Source organism: Dermacentor andersoni, chromosome 1, assembly GCF_023375885.2.
Source record: "Dermacentor andersoni chromosome 1, qqDerAnde1_hic_scaffold, whole genome shotgun sequence".
Lineage (NCBI taxonomy): Eukaryota > Metazoa > Arthropoda > Arachnida > Ixodida > Ixodidae > Dermacentor > Dermacentor andersoni.
The window spans coordinates 198630183-198649407 of record NC_092814.1 but is presented as its reverse complement, the minus strand read 5'-3'; the positions used below and the strand labels follow the sequence as shown (position 1 = coordinate 198649407).

At 41.2% G+C, this 19225-nt stretch overlaps 1 protein-coding gene across 1 annotated transcript in view; it reads left to right on the top strand.

The window, feature by feature from the left end:
* The first annotated feature begins 360 nt into the window (after positions 1-360).
* LOC126547112 (putative methyltransferase C9orf114) overlaps positions 361-19225 on the top strand; it is a 45800-nt gene continuing 26935 nt past the window's right edge. The window contains exons 1-6 of the mRNA XM_050194978.3: positions 361-538; positions 705-735; positions 2290-2492; positions 6368-6438; positions 7013-7301; positions 14747-15009. Coding sequence (XP_050050935.1) covers positions 491-538; positions 705-735; positions 2290-2492; positions 6368-6438; positions 7013-7301; positions 14747-15009 — 905 coding nt within the window. The 5' untranslated portion in view covers positions 361-490. The remainder of the gene's footprint in view (positions 539-704; positions 736-2289; positions 2493-6367; positions 6439-7012; positions 7302-14746; positions 15010-19225) is intronic.

The following is a 19225-nucleotide window of genomic DNA, read 5'->3' as shown; positions in this document are numbered from 1 at the left end:
TTCTCCGAACGGAACCGTACAATAACGTAGTAGAATGAAAACCGACACTGCGGCCGCAATGCACACGCAATCACTGAGCAGCATTAAAAAAAATGAAATAAAGAAGATAAGGAAGGGAATCTATTGCTAAGGCATAAATGCTTGTCATATCCAATTATAAACACCGTTTGAGCGGCCGGAACGCATATAACAGCGCGCGAAGTAGTACGAATGACCCTTCCGCGAAGTATCGCCAGCATTTTCCAACGGCGCGGCCCCGATGCGGCCCAATCCATTTCGATCGCAGCGCCGCTACAGTATTTTTCGTCGTCGCGCGCCTCACTGCAAAGCGCGCGCCGTCCCAGCCGCGTGGCCCACTCAGTATACTAGTAAACTCTACCAATGCCGTCGCCAATCTATGGCTGTCGCATTGCATGTCGCATGTTCGTTGACGTTAGTGCGCGACCTTCGGTTCGTTGTTGAACTGGTGTTGTTTTTATAGTAAAGAACGATGAAAAGACAGAGCCCTGGCAATAGAACTGATGCAAACGAGGATGAGGTTCGTACAGTGCGAGCGAAATTATGTTTCATGGATTTCTAGAGATCTTGATGAATGCTAGACGAAAGATTTTACACGTGTCGCTCAACATGTTAGATCGTTACGTGTGTAGTATACACCCGCTGAATCGGTTTGTTGTAAACAGTGTGCTTCTTTTCCTTTCCAGCCCTGCAACTGGAAAAAATGGCGTGTAGAGAGTGAGTGCAGCGCCAGTAAACTGTTCGTGCTTGTCTTCTGGAGCTGTCGCACTGAGAAACACGGAGGCCAACACAGGCCGCAAGCAACATGTTGTCAGCTCAGAAATTACGTTGGTTAGGAAATATTGTCCCATTACGTATCCCAACAATTGTTTCGAAGCAGAGCCGCCGTCATCACGTTTGTTTGTGGAGTGTTGACCAACGTGTTGTCCGGTGTGGCAGCGCCCGCATTCTTGCACCGTTATTCCAGGGGAATTCGTTCATTAACATAGTATTTTTCTGGGATAGCTACTGCATATTGACTGGTTCAGCGAGCATAATGTTACACAGGGACGAGTCAGCGACTTTGTCACTAGTGTCTTTATTTATTTATTTTATTTATATGAACATACCATCAGCCCTTTACAGGGCCAAGATAGGAATGAGTACAATAACATGTTACATGCTATACAATAAACACTAAACACACGGCAGTGCATATGATCAGGTATACACAAACAATAATAAGAACAATTCATGACACTTAGTGCGTTAGCTTGTGGCACTTAGTACAGTACTATAAGGAAACAAAAACTGAAATCACACGCCACTAAGAAGAGTATTGTTGAAGGTGGGTCCGAAACTGCTCGCAGTCAGTCGAGCTCACCACTTTCTCCGGCAGTTTATTCAATTCTCTCACAGTTTGCAAAAAGAAAGAATATTTAAAACAATCCTTAGAAAATGTACCCTCTTTCACATACTTTTAATGTTTATTCCTTACTACCCGCGACATTGTCTCGGTTATGTAGCGTTGCTTGTTTACCAGCACCATGTGATTCATAATGTTGTAAAAAAAGGCTCAGCCTTTTCTGTTTCTTTTGCATATTAAGTAAGCGAAGGTTTGCCTTTTCATAAAGTGGTGACACCGAGTCTTGTCTTCAATATTTGGAAAAAATGAAGCGCAAGGCATGCTGTTGCACACCTTCTAATTTTAGTGCGTTCTTTTGGTCGTATGGATCCCAGACTTCACACGCATATTCCATTATAGGACGAACTAGCATTTTGCATACGATAAGTTTGGATTCTGCGGGTGCTTGTTTGAAAGTTCCTCAAATAAATCCTAATCTTTGATTTGCCTTGCCTACTATATTGTCAATGTGCGGCGTCCAACTCATATTTGCAGTCAAAGTTACTCCCAAGTACTTGTATTCGGTCACTTGAGTTAGTGGGGTACCTGATATGGAGTAGTTGAACTGTAAAGGGGCATGTTAGGGCGATATTGTCATGCATACAGTTTTTTCCAAGTTCAGTGACATTTGCCATTTCCTACACCATTCATGTATTTGATCTAAGTAAGAATTAAGTTTAAGTTGGTTTTTTTTCTATCCCTGTGTATCATTATGCAGGCCAAACCATTCACTTAGTTCCTACATGCTCATTTTGCGTGTGTTCAGGCACTGCAGTAGAGATGCTTTGAGCAAAAAAAAATTTTCTAAAGGTTTGAAGACTCGTGTATTAATTACATTCGTACGCGTGGCGACTCGACATGACCTGTACTTTCTTATTGTGCCTTAGAAAAGCAGCAACTTCTCAAATGGAGGGAGGAAAGACTCATCAAAAAGCTCGAGAAGGACAAGAAGGTGAAGGAATCCCAAGATCAGCTGGCCTCGTCGGATTCTGAATCGAAAGGCCGGAAATACACCGTCAGCATAGCAGTTCCGGGTTCCATTATGGACAATGCTCAAAATGCGGAATTGCGTACCTACTTGGCAGGCCAGGTGAGGGAACAGATAAGCAAACTTGTGAGCACATGGCACCCTGGTACAAAGTACTGTAATGGACCTCAGACCTCAGCCTATTGTAAACATGCCATTCACACTGGTACCATTTCTGGTGGTTATCTTTTATTTACGCTGGCTTGGTTATTGCATTGTCTAGTACTAGTTCACTGTTGAAATGGTAAAGGAAGAGTAAACACAGACAAGAAATGCACAGTGAGAGGTCCGAATACGACATTCAAGCTTGGGCCAATTTTCGTGCTGTTTTTACCACCACGTTGAAGTTCTGATAAGTATTTTCATATTTCACGCTGACAAAAGTTTTGAAGACACAGCGCACATGACAGGAGTTGTTACTGGGCCGCTCACTGAAACTTTTGTGTAACCTTTGGGGCTTCAGGACTTTAAAGATTACCATTAAGATCTTCGTGCCCTTTTGAGAGCTTCAGAGGATTGCAGTGGGTCTGGAACACATGCACATGAATGCATTTATTGTGCATGTGCTTCTGGATTCACTGCTCCTGCTATATCCATATGCCTGATTCCAGTACCAATATTGTCGTTCACGGGTGCATGAGGTCATGCGAGAGCTGGACAGATGGCGAAAACAAGATTCGTTTTCTTCACCCTCTGCACATTTTCCTTCTTATTGTTTTACTTGCCCTTTCTTTCACACCTCAAGCCACTAACCCCATTTGCTTTGTGAGTGGGCTAGTCATCCTCTGCTGCAAGTCTTCAATGGTGAGGGGAGTTGCTGAAGCATGGGTATCTTACCACCACGAATGAACACAACAGACACTATTAACCTGCTGAAGCATGTCCTACTCAAAGCTGTTGGTGAAATAAGTTTTATAATTCAACAACACTTTATTGAATAATTGTCTTGTTTCGTATTTATGACACATTTCATTTCAAGCGCTATGTGGGCAATGCAAATGAAACTTTATGCTTTTTGGTAGACACACTGTATGGGAAGTACTGTCAAAGTATATAAACTGAAATTCATGAATTTCAATTTTTTGTATTTACAGTGTGTGCTTATATTTGTAACTTGTTGACAAGTGATCCTTAGGCAAGATTTATTTTGTTATATTTTCCTACCAGGCTTGCCTTCCTTGATATTCATCCTGAAAGTTGTCACTCAGTGTGGCTAATCTTGCATTCTCGAGTGGGAACACCAGTGCAATGTTGCGAGCTGGAGTGATGCAGTTGTTAGACAGGTGTCAGACAGTGGTCAGGCCCTGTTTAGTTTCCATAGGGTCATGTGTATTAGCTTTCTGTTTACTTCGTTGAAAAACAAATAGCGCACCGCCGACGTGGAATCATCTGTCGGTGTCACCTACAATCACCACCACATGTTGCCATTGAAAACGGTCAATTTGCAGAGCCTGCCATATGGTACTGATGCATCGTCGTTGCCATACTAAGATTGTTGCCGGTCACCAATTTCAACATGGCTCACAAAGTTAAAAGCTAAAAGGAGGTGCATGAAGGCACAAGGGGTTGCCCCCCAACCTTGGTCACAGAAGCGTGGTCTTCGATACCTTGTGCAGTGACATCGATATGCAAGGCTGCTTGGCAACTGAAAAAGGGCTGCGAGTCTTGAAAAGACGCTGTTATCGAAGATTTGACTCAAGCGTAAGGTGAAAATTAAAAGCTTGTACCCGCCAATCTTCCCATATTATTCATACTGTTTATGAATTTGGGCGTTTCACAACTTTATGTCAATGTTTTACAATGTCTTGTCAAATTTTACGAAAAATAAATTCTGTTTGCGAAAGAGATTCGTTCATCAGTTTCTGAACTTTCCGTTGAAAGTTTTTTCATGGTGAAAGGATGCCAGAGAGGCACTTGGCTTTGAGCAAGTTCCCGAAGCAGGCGATACTGGCAACAGAAAATTTGCTTTTAAGGTCACTGTAATCTAGAAACAATGTGTTGCTTGTCAGTCTCTGCTGCTCTAAGTTTGCTGTTATTTCTGTAGTAAGAGTGGTAAGGAAGTACATATCTAACCCTCAAAAGGTGTGTGCTCAGAGCAAGCACAAAGTAAAAGCACCTGCATACACTCCATCTCCCCTAGCTCTCCTCGGTGTCATGTCCAAGGATTTTAAGAAACTTGAAGTTTGCAGGTATGCAAGCTTAATTTAGCGTGATTCACAACTACAACTCTTTGGAGCGCTCTAAAGAAGGGTTGAACATTTAACCTAACTGTCAGGCAGCAACAGAGGGCTTTACTGAGCAGGTTTTCAATAGTTGTTGGCTTCTTATCCTACTTCAAGTAAAGTTTCCTGTGCGAGCAGTATTTTGCTTCATCTGTAGTCCTGTTGCAAGCATTATCCAATGTTACGTTTCCCTGTATAATTTCTGTGGTCACCTAAAAAAATGTATCAATGGGGTTCTACTGTGGTTGGTTCTTTTTGCCAAATATGAGTGACAGTTTAATGCAATGAGCTGTTGCATTGCTCTGGGGTGTGCATTTGTGCTGCCATTACTGCCTTAAAATGCAAAATTAGTTGTACTGAGTGACAAATTTAGGGATGAATATTTATGAAGATCCATGTAGAAAAATCAAACAAAAATGAAAGTTGCCTACGATGTGCATGCCTTAAATTTGCAATGTATGTTGCAAACACAAATTATTAGGTTAATGAGTTTTAGCTAAAGGGCTACAGAAACACTTCTTGAACAAAGCAAGAAAACATGCCTGAAATGTAGACAGTGTTGCAGGGAACTTAGTCTTGCATCATAGATTGCTTGCTCTTTTCTGTGGCTTTAAGATACCCCCACTTTTTATTCCACCTTGGGCAACATCAGCGCTGATGCAACATGAAGCGCAATGGCTTATAGATGCTGGCCATTTGGCACGTGCACTGATCCAGATTTTCTATAAAACGGGGAAACAGCAGTTAACACGTCCTGCCCATTCTGTCACTGCCCCTTCTTTTTCTGACCCGATGTGCGTTTGTCAGATACCAGCCTGGAAGGACTATGGTAAGGTATCGGGGGAAAGAAGAAAAACGGAAAGAAGTGATAGGCAGGGTTTTGCTATGAATGCTGCCAAAGCTGAGAGGAACCATTGAATTGATGGGAATGGGGAAATTGTACATTGAGCTCGTATCTCTATTCCTACTAGGTGTTTTCAAATTTTTTTTCGCTCGTATCTCTATTCACACCAGGTGTTTTCAAAATTTTCCAGAGGACTATATTCCTCGAAAGGCATTGCTATCGTATTAGGGGTGTTTTGGGGCCCCTATAATTTTACATTTCCTGACTATGAAATTCCTGCACACATGTCCACCAAAGAGCTTGGAAGTATTTGTGCAAGCTGTATGTGCATAGTTAATATAGTGTTTAAAAGGAAATTAGTAAAAGGTTAACTTTGAAGGCACAGTATTATATTGAGACTTTTATTTATTTTCATCTTGATATGACGGCTGGCACCCAGTCAAAACGTCAATGAAGTAACCTTTTCCTAGTTACTCCCATGCTACCTATTACCGTGGCAGCAGTTCATGGCTTTTCTACTTTGTTATATATAGCAGTTCACTGCAAATCTTTAGATTTATTTATTTAATATAAGCTACTTGTGCTGCTGCAGAAGCAGAATAAGTGTTGCAGGTAAGTGTATTGGCTATGCTTATTTCTTTTGACTGCTACCACTTGTTTCATTAAATTAAAATTCATCTGTCATGCTTCAATTAAAAAAATGTGCAGGAAACCATACTAACACATGCAGGCATATTTCACGTCTTTCAAGCCATACACGATGCCCTCAAGGTTCGTAATTTAGCGAGCTCGTATAGTGATATCTGTGTTTACTTGTTGTACAAGATTTTTTTTTTGAAGTTCATGTTCCTTTTCTTTTTCTCTCCCTCCAGATTGCAAGGGCTGCAGTTGTTTTTTGTGTGGATGAAATCATTGTCTATGATGATGATGGCTCAACTACACGGTACGTTCGCACCAGTTTGGACAACACCTAAAATGCATCTACTTGTAATCATTTTTAATAACATTTACTTTGGACACAATGACTGCAACATCCTCTTAGAAGAGAATCTTCTTGACCCATTCCATTCTTTAGATCATGTTGAGGCACATTACAAAGCAACATTAATGAATGCGGCAGTAATCATAGGTTCATCACCATTTGACCATGTCTTGTGAGAAGAGGCAGCCACATTCATGTGATCAAGAAAAAAAAAAAACAGCTTGCTTTCTCCATTGCACACTAAAATATTTCTAACTGGTTTGTTTTACGTTCAGGCGTCAAACATCTCTCTCAGCATCACGTGGCCGGTTGTAGCCATTCTTTGCTTGGCAGGATTATCAGGCATGGGGCCACTCACTTTCGCAGAAAAGTGTAGTTGGAATTATTAGCACACAAATGCTGTGTTTTGTCTCTTCCTCAACAAGAGGTAAACCACTGATGTTATTCTATTGTGGGATAGTTTCTTTGTGGTTGTGCAGTGTATGGTTCAAGTAGTAATGTAGAAAAACCTCAGCGGTACTGGTACTGTTTGCAGTGGTAAGAATGGGGCCACTGTGGATGGAGAATTCGGTGGCCTTGCAAAGTCTGGTCAAGGGGTGGTGCAGTTGGCACGTGTGCTACAGTACCTCGAGTGCCCGCAGTACCTCCGCAAGCACCTCTTTCCCCTGCATCGTGACCTGCAGTTTGCAGGGTTGCTCAACCCACTGGACTGCCCACACCACCTGCGCGCCACTGAGGAGAGTGCCTACCGTGAAGGAATTGTGGCACGGCTGCCTGTTAAAGAAGGCAGTGGGTCTTATGTCAACTGTGGGCTTGGCAAAGAGGTAGTGTCATCCTTTCTTATTACTAGGGCCATTTTCTTAGTGCCTACATACTGTTCATGTAGCAAATTCTTTGGTACAGCCTGCTGCAAAAAAAGAAAAAAAATGCCAGTTGGCTGTTGCTGCCAAAAGCCGACTGTCCACCCTCTTTCTCTCTTTTGGTATCAGGCTGGTAACATCAAAGGTTAGGTTAACTTGTCTGAACATTCTGCTGACAAAACATAGAGAAATGTTGCTATGCGCCCTATAGTGCATGCATGTTAGTAGCCTTAGTGCAAATACAGCTGAATTCACTTATAACAAAGCTGTCAGGCAGCACTCATTTGTTGTGTCTCAAAGTTAATTGCTTTGATAATGACACCACAAAACAAAACAAAAGACTACAAAAAAGACAGTGAACACAAATGCCAAATGCAGTCTGATCAGACAATATATAGCAACACGCGGTTATACAAAGTGAAAAATGAGTGGCGTTAGCTATTAAAAAACAGTTTTTCATGCATATGCAAGCGATTGATGATTGATGCAGTTATTTTGCATATCAATGACCTCCTATGTTGTCCGGTCATGGTGCCTGGCTAAAATGTGAGCCTGTTGGAATGCAGGTGAACAACCACTTTTTCTTGAACTGCGAGGCCTGTTTCATCAGGCTCGTGCTTTAGTCGGGCATCATGACCAGACACCATGGGAAGTCATTGAGGCTTGGCACATAGGTATAGATAACTGTATCAGTCATCCATCACTTGCATGGCATGGGAAAGAATTTTTTGAACGGATAACATCACTAATATTTTACTTTGTATGACCACGTGTTGCTGTGTATTGTCTGCTTTTGACTAAATTTTTGAATGAGAGTCGGTGCTTGTGTTCATTGTGTCTTCATTTCAATTTTGCGTTTTTTCTGTGGCACTGTTATGCAAGAAATGAACCCATACCAACTTGCCCAGCTTTGAGTACATATGAACTTGAGTCTCAAAGTTTGTGATAAGTGGACTGCCCGGATAAAATCAACAGAATTTGTGGAAGACATTTATTCGGGGGGTTGCGGTTATGTCTATGTCCTGAGTCAGTAACAATGATTTTAAGTTTATTTATGCTGAAAATATGCTGCCTCCCTATACCTTTGCTGTATTGTATGTGTGCATGTACTAGTACAAGCTGAATAGACAGTGTAGTTCACAGAAGTGGGCACACTTGCATACTTGCCAACTTTTTAAACTTTTTGTTAGATATATGAATTTAGGCTTGTTCTACAATTTTACAAATATTACATCAACTTTTATGATAAATAAGGTATTGAAAGATGAGACAGCACTGTATTGAAAAAAATGCATGCAAAAAAATGGTGCTCCTGCCGTCCTCTTCGTGGCAGCCCTAGACATTGTATGCCTGATCGGTAGTTGCTTCGAAGAAGTTTTTAAAACAGGCCTAATCAGCAACAGCAAAGTCGTTAAAAAAGTTACTGTGATCTAAACAGAATGTGTTGCTTATCAGCCTGTGCTGTTCCAAGTTAATTCCAGTGCAAACGTTAAAAAAGGCATGGTATCCTCCCTTTGCCCTCCTTGTCGTGTCTGCTGAATTTTTACAATTTTTAATGCTCAAAGGTTGGCAGGTATGCTGACGTGGAGTCACTGGCTCCAAATTGCCATTGGTTTGACCATTTGATAGTTTAATGGCACTCAAACCTACGTTGGAGTACTTTGGATTAGCTATGCACCAGCTCGGCCAACATTGTACACTACCAAACCTGGAACTTCTCGTGTGATCCCCTCCATCTGTGTATGGTTTACAGCATCATGACAAATGTCATGCCATGATGTGGCATGCAGACATGATGCATAGTGCCCTGCAGCTACAGCAACTGATACCACATGACAGCAAAAGTTTCCAAAGGGCCTATAATGTGGCAGGGCATCTTTTCCATTTTTTTTTCTGTCCTCCCATAATATTCTGTCATCCATTGAAGTACAATTGCTTGGTTGCCATTCTACATTTATTTCACCCCATGCTCTTTTCCCTGGCATTTAACCCTTAAACGCCCATAAGGAACATATTTCCCCAAAAGTTTCAAAGCCTTTATCTCCAAGACACTCAATTGCTCCGCCATGAGACTGTGGAAGCATCTGGAGTAATGCTTGAGAACCAACTGGAAAAAATTTGAGCGACTCCCACACAACCCACTATGTGGCGCTACATTTCTCATCAGTGCTACCGGCATTTTTGTCTCTGTGCGGACGTTTGTTTCACGTGTTTTCAACAACTGCAATAACTTGTGGATGAATGTATCTGCCGCTGTGAGAAATGTGAGTAAATGCATTTATTGAATGCTTCATATGTTGAGCTATTGTTGGGATCACCTTTAGGGCCTAATGTAATAAGGAAGTAAAGTTATTGGTGTATGAATTGCTACTGTGGAGTGGGAATATACTCTCCTATGGGCCTTCCATGATGCTAATCCTCGGGGTGCGATTTTCTGTTTCTCTAGATGGAAATATGCTAGATCGTTGTAGAGGCCCTGGATTTGCACTTTTCTTTGCCTGATGAACTAAACCACTGCTCTGATAGCGAGGAAGATGATGACGAGGACGAACCATTGTCCATAATTACTCGCTCGAATTGTGATGCAACAGACAATGGCCATGTGACTACAAAGCAAGGCATTGGCTTCTCTGATATAGATTTGAGCGACGACTCGGAAGATGACGAATGTGACGAAGGTTTTGTGATGGCTGGTCTGCACTGTCACTGCCACATACAAAGAACATACAAAGAACTGTTGAAGAAATGTTTAAATCATTGATGGATGGACAACAGGCAATATTAAATGATATATTGACCTTGAAAACACACCTTGAAACTACAGGAAAAGCTGTTGATAGTTTTGAGAAGCATTTGACACAGCTGGAAGAACACATAATAACAAATACATATAAGAGCAGCTGCTAGCTTGGTCGCAGTTGTATGCAAAATGGAAGAGACACTCAAATCACCGCAAGCCAAACTGATCAACCTAGAAAATCATAGTAGGTTGTCGAATCCAATAGTTTTTGGCATTCCAGAAATTCCTAATGAAACTGCATCATTGTTATGCCACAGACTTTTAAACAAAGTGTTTCTGGAAAAAATGGGCATGAGCTGTACGTCGGTCGCTAGAATAAATAGGCTAGGGAAGAGTTCAGAGGGCAAGCCGATTATCATGCATTTTCTGGGCTACACGGAAAAACATTCAGTCATGCAGAATGTACACAAGCTAAAAGGGACAGATATTTCTATCCAGGGTGATTGCTTTTGAATTGTTTTGGAATAGTGCGGACACAGATAAAAATAGTGGAAAGAAGGTCCAGCTGATACATGACAAGCTCCTAATTGATGACCGGTATTTTTCTTGGGATGGTGCCTCGAACTCCCGCAAAAAGAGCTCACGGCGCCACAAAGAAAATTGTGGAACGAACTGCTCAGCAACCGAAAGCTAATGCTTGCAGGCATATCAGGCATATCATATCCGGCCTCTTTCGTTCAATGCCAGAAGTATTGTGAATAAAACAGATAAGCTAGAAGATTTGCTTTTGTTATATGATCCCCATGTTTGCGTCATTTCAGAAACTTGGTTGCATGAAGCTTTTGTGACGATGAAATTGTTCCACCGAACCATCACCTGTACACAAAAGATAGGGTTTCTTGCAGTAGCGGCATTGCAGTCATAACGAAGTCCGCTGTTCATGTAACAGTCGCAGATCAAATCATGGGACATGAAAGTTTGTTCTTGAAGGTGTCTATCTGGGGACTGTCATTTTTCTTGTGTTCTGTACAGGTATATCGGGCTCCAGGTGCCGATGACTCATATATGCATAAATTGTATGATCATCTTCCAAGTCTGAGAGGAAATAATTTGATAATAACAGGTGACTTTAACCTGTCATGTTTAAACTATAATCACTTAAATTATGGTTCATCGGTTTCTGGTGACATGGTGATAGACATTATGCTCAGTTTTAGCCTCCAGCAAGTTATTAACAATGATACCCGGGGAAATAATATACTGGATCTTCTGTTCCTGAGCGAAATATTTTTTGGTGGAACAATGGTAGTCGAGCCTAGTAGTATATCGGATCATAAGCTTATATCTTTTTGCTGGGATGTTCCAATGGAGATGCATCAAAATCATAGAACTGTAAAAACAATCAGAAACTTCACTAAGGCCGATGATGTAGCAGTCATAGATTATCTAGATACACGTCTTGAAATAATTGATAATAATGTTGAGCTCTCATGGCGACAATTTCAGGATACCGTAAAGTGCTGTACAAAGCAGTTTGTCCCTTTAAAAACTGTTTGAAAACAACAGCTGAATCCTTGGATAAATCGAGAAGGTATCCAAGCCATACGTAAAATTAAAAGACTGAGAAAGAGGAACAAAACGATGCAGATTGTGCACCTGAAACAAGAATTATGATAAAGATAAATTTGGCCAGAGATAAGTTTTATAGGACGAATATTGAAGAATTTCTTATAGTGATACTAAAAAGTTTTGGTTACATCTAAACGAAAGAAAACAGCAGATGGAGAGTACTAAAGTTAATTAATGGAATTGAAATAGAGGATGCGCACAGCATTGTAGAGCACTTCAATGTTTATTTTCAAAGTGTGTTTGCTGAGCGAAATCAGACTGAGCTTTCAAGCACATGTAGCCCATCGGTAGATGACATTTCAATCACTCGCGAAGGTGTCCTGGTGCTGCTCTTGAGTACAAATATAAAAAAAAACCTTCTGGTCCTGATAACATTCCCAATGCTTTCTTGAGGCGATATTCTGAACAAATGTCTGAGTTTATTTCAAATTTTTTTCTTCAGTTATCTTTAAAATCGGGAGAAATACTGGCAGACTGGCGCAAAGCGCGTGTTGTGCCGGTACATAAGAAAGGAGACCACCTAACAGTTTCAAACTACCGGCCTGTATCTATTACCAGCACTTGCTGCAAGCTATTGGAACATATTGTCGCTGGTTTCATACAAGGGTTATTGAGCAGTCATAACATACTATCACCTTTTCAGCACAATTTCAGAAAAGGGCTCTCCACTGTGACTCAATTAGTAACAACAGTGCATGGACTTTCCCAAATACTTTATTTATCCAGACAAATAGATGTGCTCTTTCTGGACTATAGCAAAGCATTTGATAGGGTTCCCCCATGGAAAGTTACTGTATAAATGAGAAAAAATTTGACTTCCTTTTGCTATTGTGCAGTGGATTTGCGCTTATCTGAAAGATAGAGAACAGTTTGTTGAAGTTAGAAATTGTAGTTCTAGCCCCCGGCAGGTTACCTCAAGGCAGTATGTTAGGGCCATTGCTATGCTTAATTTATGTTAATGATATGCTTGATATTATTCCTGCTAATGTGTCCATTCGGTTATATGCTGATGACTGTGTTATCTTCAAGGAAATTGTGTCCCATGATGATCGTTATGTGTTGCAGAGATGCCTTGTAGCAATCACCGACTGGTGTTCAAATTGGGGAATGGAGCTCAATGCAGAAAAAACTGTACTTTTACGTGTAACAAGAAAAAAAAATCTCCCAGCAAATTTTACTACCAGCTTGAAAACAGAACTGTTCCTGAAGTCGAAAAATAGAAATATTCTGGCGTTACTCCTACAAATAAACTCACATGGTCAGCACATATCTCGGATATCTGCTCAGTGGCATTAAAGAAACTGTGGCTCGTAAAGAGGAAGCTTAAACGCGCGCCTATAAGAACTAAAATATTAGCCTACAATGCAATAGCGAGATCTAAATTAGAATGTGCTGCTGAAGTCTGGTAACCGCAACTAAAAAGGGCATTATGGAACTCGAGCGAGTCCAGAGAAAAGCTGTGAGATTTATATATGGAAAATATGCCAGGAAAGATTCCCTGTCCTCATTAATGTTACAAAACAGAATACAGACACTACAAACATGCAGAAAAATTAATCACTTTGTACTACTACACGATACTCTGTCTTGAAAAAACGATATGGTGTAACCCGCTTCTGTATGTTGGCTTACTATGAGAAGAACACGACACAGTCACGAATATTTGCTTTTGCCAATTTTCTCTAAAACAAACATTTACAAGTGCGTTTTTTTCCCCCTCGAACGGTTAGCGAGTAGAATTCACTTCCCATTGGTGTACTTGAGTCAAATGATTTCATGGCTGCATTGGCAAAGCATTTTTGTGTATTTTAGTGATGATGAAGTGTGATCCCCGCTTCTTTTTATGCGTTATGTTCATTTTATGCAACATTATTTATGCTTGTCTGTACTTTCTTTTGCTTGCTGTAAAGCCCCTCCTGTTTGGGAAAACATATTGGCCTGCAGTATTACTAAATAAATAAATAAATAGAAACATACTGAGCCGCTAGCCTCTTCAAAACTGGCACCCAGCCTCTCGTCTCTAATGATATTTGAGGCATTGTTTAGGGACGTATTTCACATTATTGTGAAACAAACCATGCTATCCAGACAGTTTCTGAATGGATACAGTCGAAGAAAAAGAGCAGCAACACACGCGCCCCGAAGGCCTTCCAAGGTGACATGAAAAAATTTGGTGTACCAGATGAAGTGCGACTGTCAGCTGTATCGCATTTTCCTAGAGGAACAGCTATCTTCAAACGCTACTGGTGCTGCTCAAGTAAGCAGAATGACAAGAGGTCGAAGATTGTTCGCTTGATGTGTAATGTTCACTTTTGCACCGCGCAATGCTTTGAGAAATTCCACCAGAACTTGGGGTCTGCCAAAGGCCCATAGGAAAATATATTCCCACCCTAATAATTTTTATTTTGCGTCATTTTAGGAAACTTTTGGCATTGCATTATGTTCTTTGGACAATAAACACTGTTTTCAAGAAATATTGCATTGGTATTTATAATAGATATCTTGTGGGCATTTAAGGGTGAACATCCTTATACCCTTCCTTATCCTTATATCCATCCTTATATTCCTTATACCCGAGTCATTGTGCCATTGACCTAACGTAAATTTTGCACAGCACTGTACTTGCAACTTTTGAGAAAACCACAGTGTTTTGTATGCATTTATAAGCAGCCTTTCTTCCTATCCTTATCACTCTTTATTTGTCCCTTTTGCTCCATCCCCTCTAAAGAGTCGCCTGCTAGACCACACTGGTTTGGGTAAACCTCTCTGCCTTTCTTGTTAATGAAATTCCTCTCGAGGCAGTCATGCCATTTTTGTTTTATAATGAGCTTACTGAACTAGGGCCATTATAAGTGTGCTTGGCAGTGTACTTGTTGGAGTTTTTCACCTATGACGAAATGAAAGATTGTGTATGCCTTGTAACAGAATGCAGCATTTTGATGTTTAAACTTTCTTTTTAGACAAAAGACTTTATACGCTCATGGTCTCATGCTTGTATCAGCATAGCATGTCTGTAGTAATTAATCTTATTCTGTTGCAGGTGAAGATAGATCGCTGTCTGCAACAAGGAGTGCGAGTTACTGTGAAAATGAAAGAAGGGGTCCCTGGCAAAAAGCTGCGAGGTGTTGCTGTGTCACCATCATGTCCTCGAACAGAGGCAGGCCTCTACTGGGGCTATGAAGTTAGGGTAGCCCGTAGTCTTGGTGCAGTCCTGGCTGAGTGTCCTTTTCCAGGTGGCTATGACGTTACCCTGGGTACTTCGGAGCGAGGGTCACCTGTGGATGAGCTCCAGTTGCCTCATAGGTAACTATTCATTACAACGACAATTATAACTCTGTTACGAGAAAGTTTGTGTTTTGGTAATTTGCTGTGAAAACATGCAGTTTTAGTACAGTATGTAGTAGTTGCTTATACATTATGCTCGCTACACTTAGGTTGCATTAAAGTCGAATCAATCAATCGATCTGCTCATTTCAGTCGTTCGTGTATACAATACAACCAAAATAGGTGGCAAGAGAAAAAGCTGCGACAAAGCAACTTGACTGAGCTCTTGTCAGCCGTACAGCAGCAAATATACATACAGAAAATGAGCATACAGATAAGTTTTTATTTTTCATTTTACAGCTTCAAATTAAGGTCAACCATCTCGCAGAATCTGTGAGTAACATGATATGAAGTATTTAAAAACAGTATACACACTAAATACAAACAGAAAGTACATCGAAACATGTATTGGGTATCACCATAAACATTAATGAAAGATTTTAGCATAGTTTAGTCAGGAAAGATCTATTCAAGATACTAGGTTTTTCTTTACACTATAGAAAGATCAAATATTTTCTTTTTTGTTAGTGTAAGTATATATCTCGTGCATAGTATTCATTCAATGTAAGTGGCATTCTGTGTCGATTCCTTTCTGTGCCATAATGTGTATAAGAGAAAGGAATTTCAAAAGGTAGTTGGTACCTAAAGGGATGCAACATTATGTTTTCCTTTAAGTTTGCTAGGTCTAAAAGCTTTTCAGTTTTGCCGAGTTGAGCATTTTTATACGTTATTAGTAATTTGTGGATGTAAATTTTGTCCACTTTAATAATTCTATGCTTGCGAAATAGTGCACCTGTATGTTCTAGAAACGAGGCGTTTTGGATGGACCACAGTGCTTTTTCTTTATTAATGTAAGTTTATGTAGGTTTGTAAGTGTGGTGTTTCTCCACTGATACGCATTAGTACAGGTGGGAATTCAACAAGGCGCAGTATAAAGTCCTTTTAACATTAGCCCGAAGAATGTAGCGACGACGACTTAGTACACTGGCAGCTTTTCTCAACTTCGTTAGTAGGTCTTTTATGTGCTCGTTCCAGGACATGTGTTCCGTGAAAATGACTCTCAGTAATTTTACTGATTTTTCAGTGGTGCTTTGGTAAGGACCTAGGGTTATGAATCCAGTTGCTATTTCCGCAGTTCCCTGTGGACAAAACAGGACGCACTTCAGTTTTTGATTCATTTAAGTTAAGCAGATTTCTTTTACGCTACAGGTATAGTAGCTGACAAAAGGCCGTAGCCTTAGTCACTATTTATTTCATTTTTGTGCCATCTACAAGGACTGAGCAATTGTCTACATATATAAAGACTGGCATTTATCATAAATTTGTACGATATCATTTATGTAAAAAGAAAAATATTGGTCCCAGTATACCGTATTTATTTGAATCTAACGCGCACTTTTCTTTCAATAAAATGGGTCCAAAAATTGTGTGCGCGTTAGAATCGAGTATGACCCTAAATCTCTGTTACCATATCGCCATCGGTAATTCAAAATGGTCGCCTCGTACGCACTTCGTGCCTAGCTGCCGTAGCTTTCTCCATGTGTTGTAATACGTGTGCTTAGGTAGTGCTTCCTTTGGCTTAGGTTGGTGCACCGTCCGTCTTACCGTTTTCTGCATTTGCTCAATCAGCGTGGAAGTGCTGACTGCAAAGACATGCAGAGTTCATCACGATGCTGCAAGTAAAAGGAAAGCGATCACGTGGGTGGAGACGGAGGGAAATCGGGCTGCATCACGGGCGTTCGGAGTTCCCAAAACTTGCATACGGGACTGGCGCAAACAGGAGAGGCGTTCTAAGAACACTGGCAGCTGCTATGTATGGCGCGGCCGCTATCTTGAGAGCGATCTGGGATGGAGACAAGAGTTTACGTATCTAGGTGCACCGCATTGTGTTCTCGTTGCTTACTTCGCACTGAAGCGAGAGGCCGCACAAAGGTCAATTCCCTCGCTCCTGCAATCGCACTTCCTCACTCGAGTTTCCGCGGTCATTGAGTGAGATGTGTTCATGTTTGCTTGTGCGCGCATGAGACCATGCTTGTTAATTTAATTAGTAGGCGAATGCTTCAAAGTTGATACGCCCGATAAAACTACTATCCTTACTTTTCGTATAGCTGTCTACTAATTTGCTATCGTAATTGATGCTTCGCCTTTCATGCGAAACTGCAACTTTTTTTATTTATCGCAACTTTAGTGCATTGGGTGTAAATGTTTGTTTTTTCCAAATGAGAGCAAGTTGTATTTCTGTATGAAAGAATAAGGTGCGCGGTATTGTAAAGGACATTTATTTTTTAGGTCACGGCAAACGGGTACGCGTTACAATCGAGGGCGTCATTTTTTTTTTTTTTTTTTGTCATGGAGAACAGGTGCGCGTTACAATCAAGGGCGTGTTAGAATCGTGTAAATACAGTACTTCCCTGAGGAACTCTGGAATCAATGGCCTTCAGCCTGGATTTATCTTCTTTAGTTCAATGTATTGTAGACGAGAGTTTAAATAGCTTTGAATTAGTTGCAAAGCAAGCCGTTCCTCTAAACCCGTAGCATTCTAATTTATCTAGCAGTATTTTATGGTTGACCCGATCAAAGGCCTTACTAAAGCCTTAAGAATATATGTAATGTCATGATCTTGTTTTCGAAATGTTCCAGAATAGTTTCCTTTTGCAGTTGCAAGGGCAGTTTGAGTACTTTGTCCTTTTCTGAAACCATGTGGACAGTGAGTTAGGAGGTTGTGTTTTTTTGAGAAATGTTCTATCTGAGCATTTATAATTTTTTCTGGTCCTTTTGAGAAAATAGGCAACACAGACACGGGGCGATAATTGCCTACCATAAAATTTCGAGCACGCGCCCCCCCCCCCCCCCATCTCAAGCAAGTTGAAATTACCGGTAAAGTGTGTGTATGGGGGGTGAGGGGGGTGCTATCCTGGAATGGCACCGAATGCACGGGAGATTTTGTGGCGAATGGACATGTTTTTCAGGATTCCGTGGCAGCAACAAAATCATAAGTTGTTTGTGCATTCCTTGAGCTTGCTTCAATTTTTGATTTGCAGATTTTTTTAGCCTTTAAATAATAATTGGGTAGTTTTCTTTTTTTTCTCTATTTTTTTTTGTGTGCGCGGGTGTATTTCGTGTATATTTGGTTTTGCAGGATGGTCAAGAGCATCCTTTCGTGCCATGTGCTTTAACACGTGCAACTGCCTGGGACGTTAAGTTTTTATAGCCATTAAATAGTAGCTTGGAAGTGGCAAGACTAATAGCTATTAATGGTTTTACTGTGTGTGCGTTGGTATCGGGAATATTGCTTTGGTAGGAAAGTGAGAGTGTGGCTGTGTGGGTGAACATGTGCGAAAACGTGTCATATCTTAAGTCTTTGCGGCATTGATTGTTCTTAGAACATTTGTGAGAATTACTTTGCGGCATTTTAAGGATTTAGATTCTGTGCATATTGGTTTTTACTAGAAGGCGCGTGCTCTGCATTATTATAGTATTATAGTATTTGCATTAGAAAAAGCCGTGCAATACATGGCAAGAAAGCCGGTAAAGCGTGCAGTGTGCGGGGGGTCCCTCAAGGCAGACGAGGGGACGGATGAGAATGGAGAGGAAATCGAGTCAATCGGCGCACACTGTGATGTCGATGCTAGGCTGAAGAAAATGGAGGCTTTCCAAGATGAGCTTGTTAAACAGGTCGAAGAGCTCAAAAATTAGCTAAATGTGGAGCATGATGCACGGAAGGTAGTGGAAAAAAGACTTCAAGCAGCCGAGGAAAAGCTGAACAGGGCCGCCATTGTGAACGAGAATGGTCATGACAATTGAACGCAGTCCCCCGACGTGACAGGAAAGGGAGTGTCAGAAAAGCACGTGGAGTGCATGCAACGTGGGGAGGGAGTTGCTGGAAAGAGTGACACCTACCTTGAGGCCTCCACACAGAAAAAGCAGGAGCGCAGGGGTCGATGCCACTTGTCAAGTACAAATCACGCGGAAAAGGACAAAGGGAAGCAGGGAGAGGTAGGAGAGAGTGAAATGGTGATTATCGCCGGCGACTCAAACCTGGCTAGGTGCTCAGAAGCAGTTGTGGAGAGGGTGAAAGGCGATAAAAGAGTGGCGGTAGGGACATTTTCAGGGCGGACACTGGGTTCTGTCATGGAGTGAGCTTAAGCAACGCTCGTAGAAAATGCCCATGTGCGCAACCTTGTCATAGCAGCTA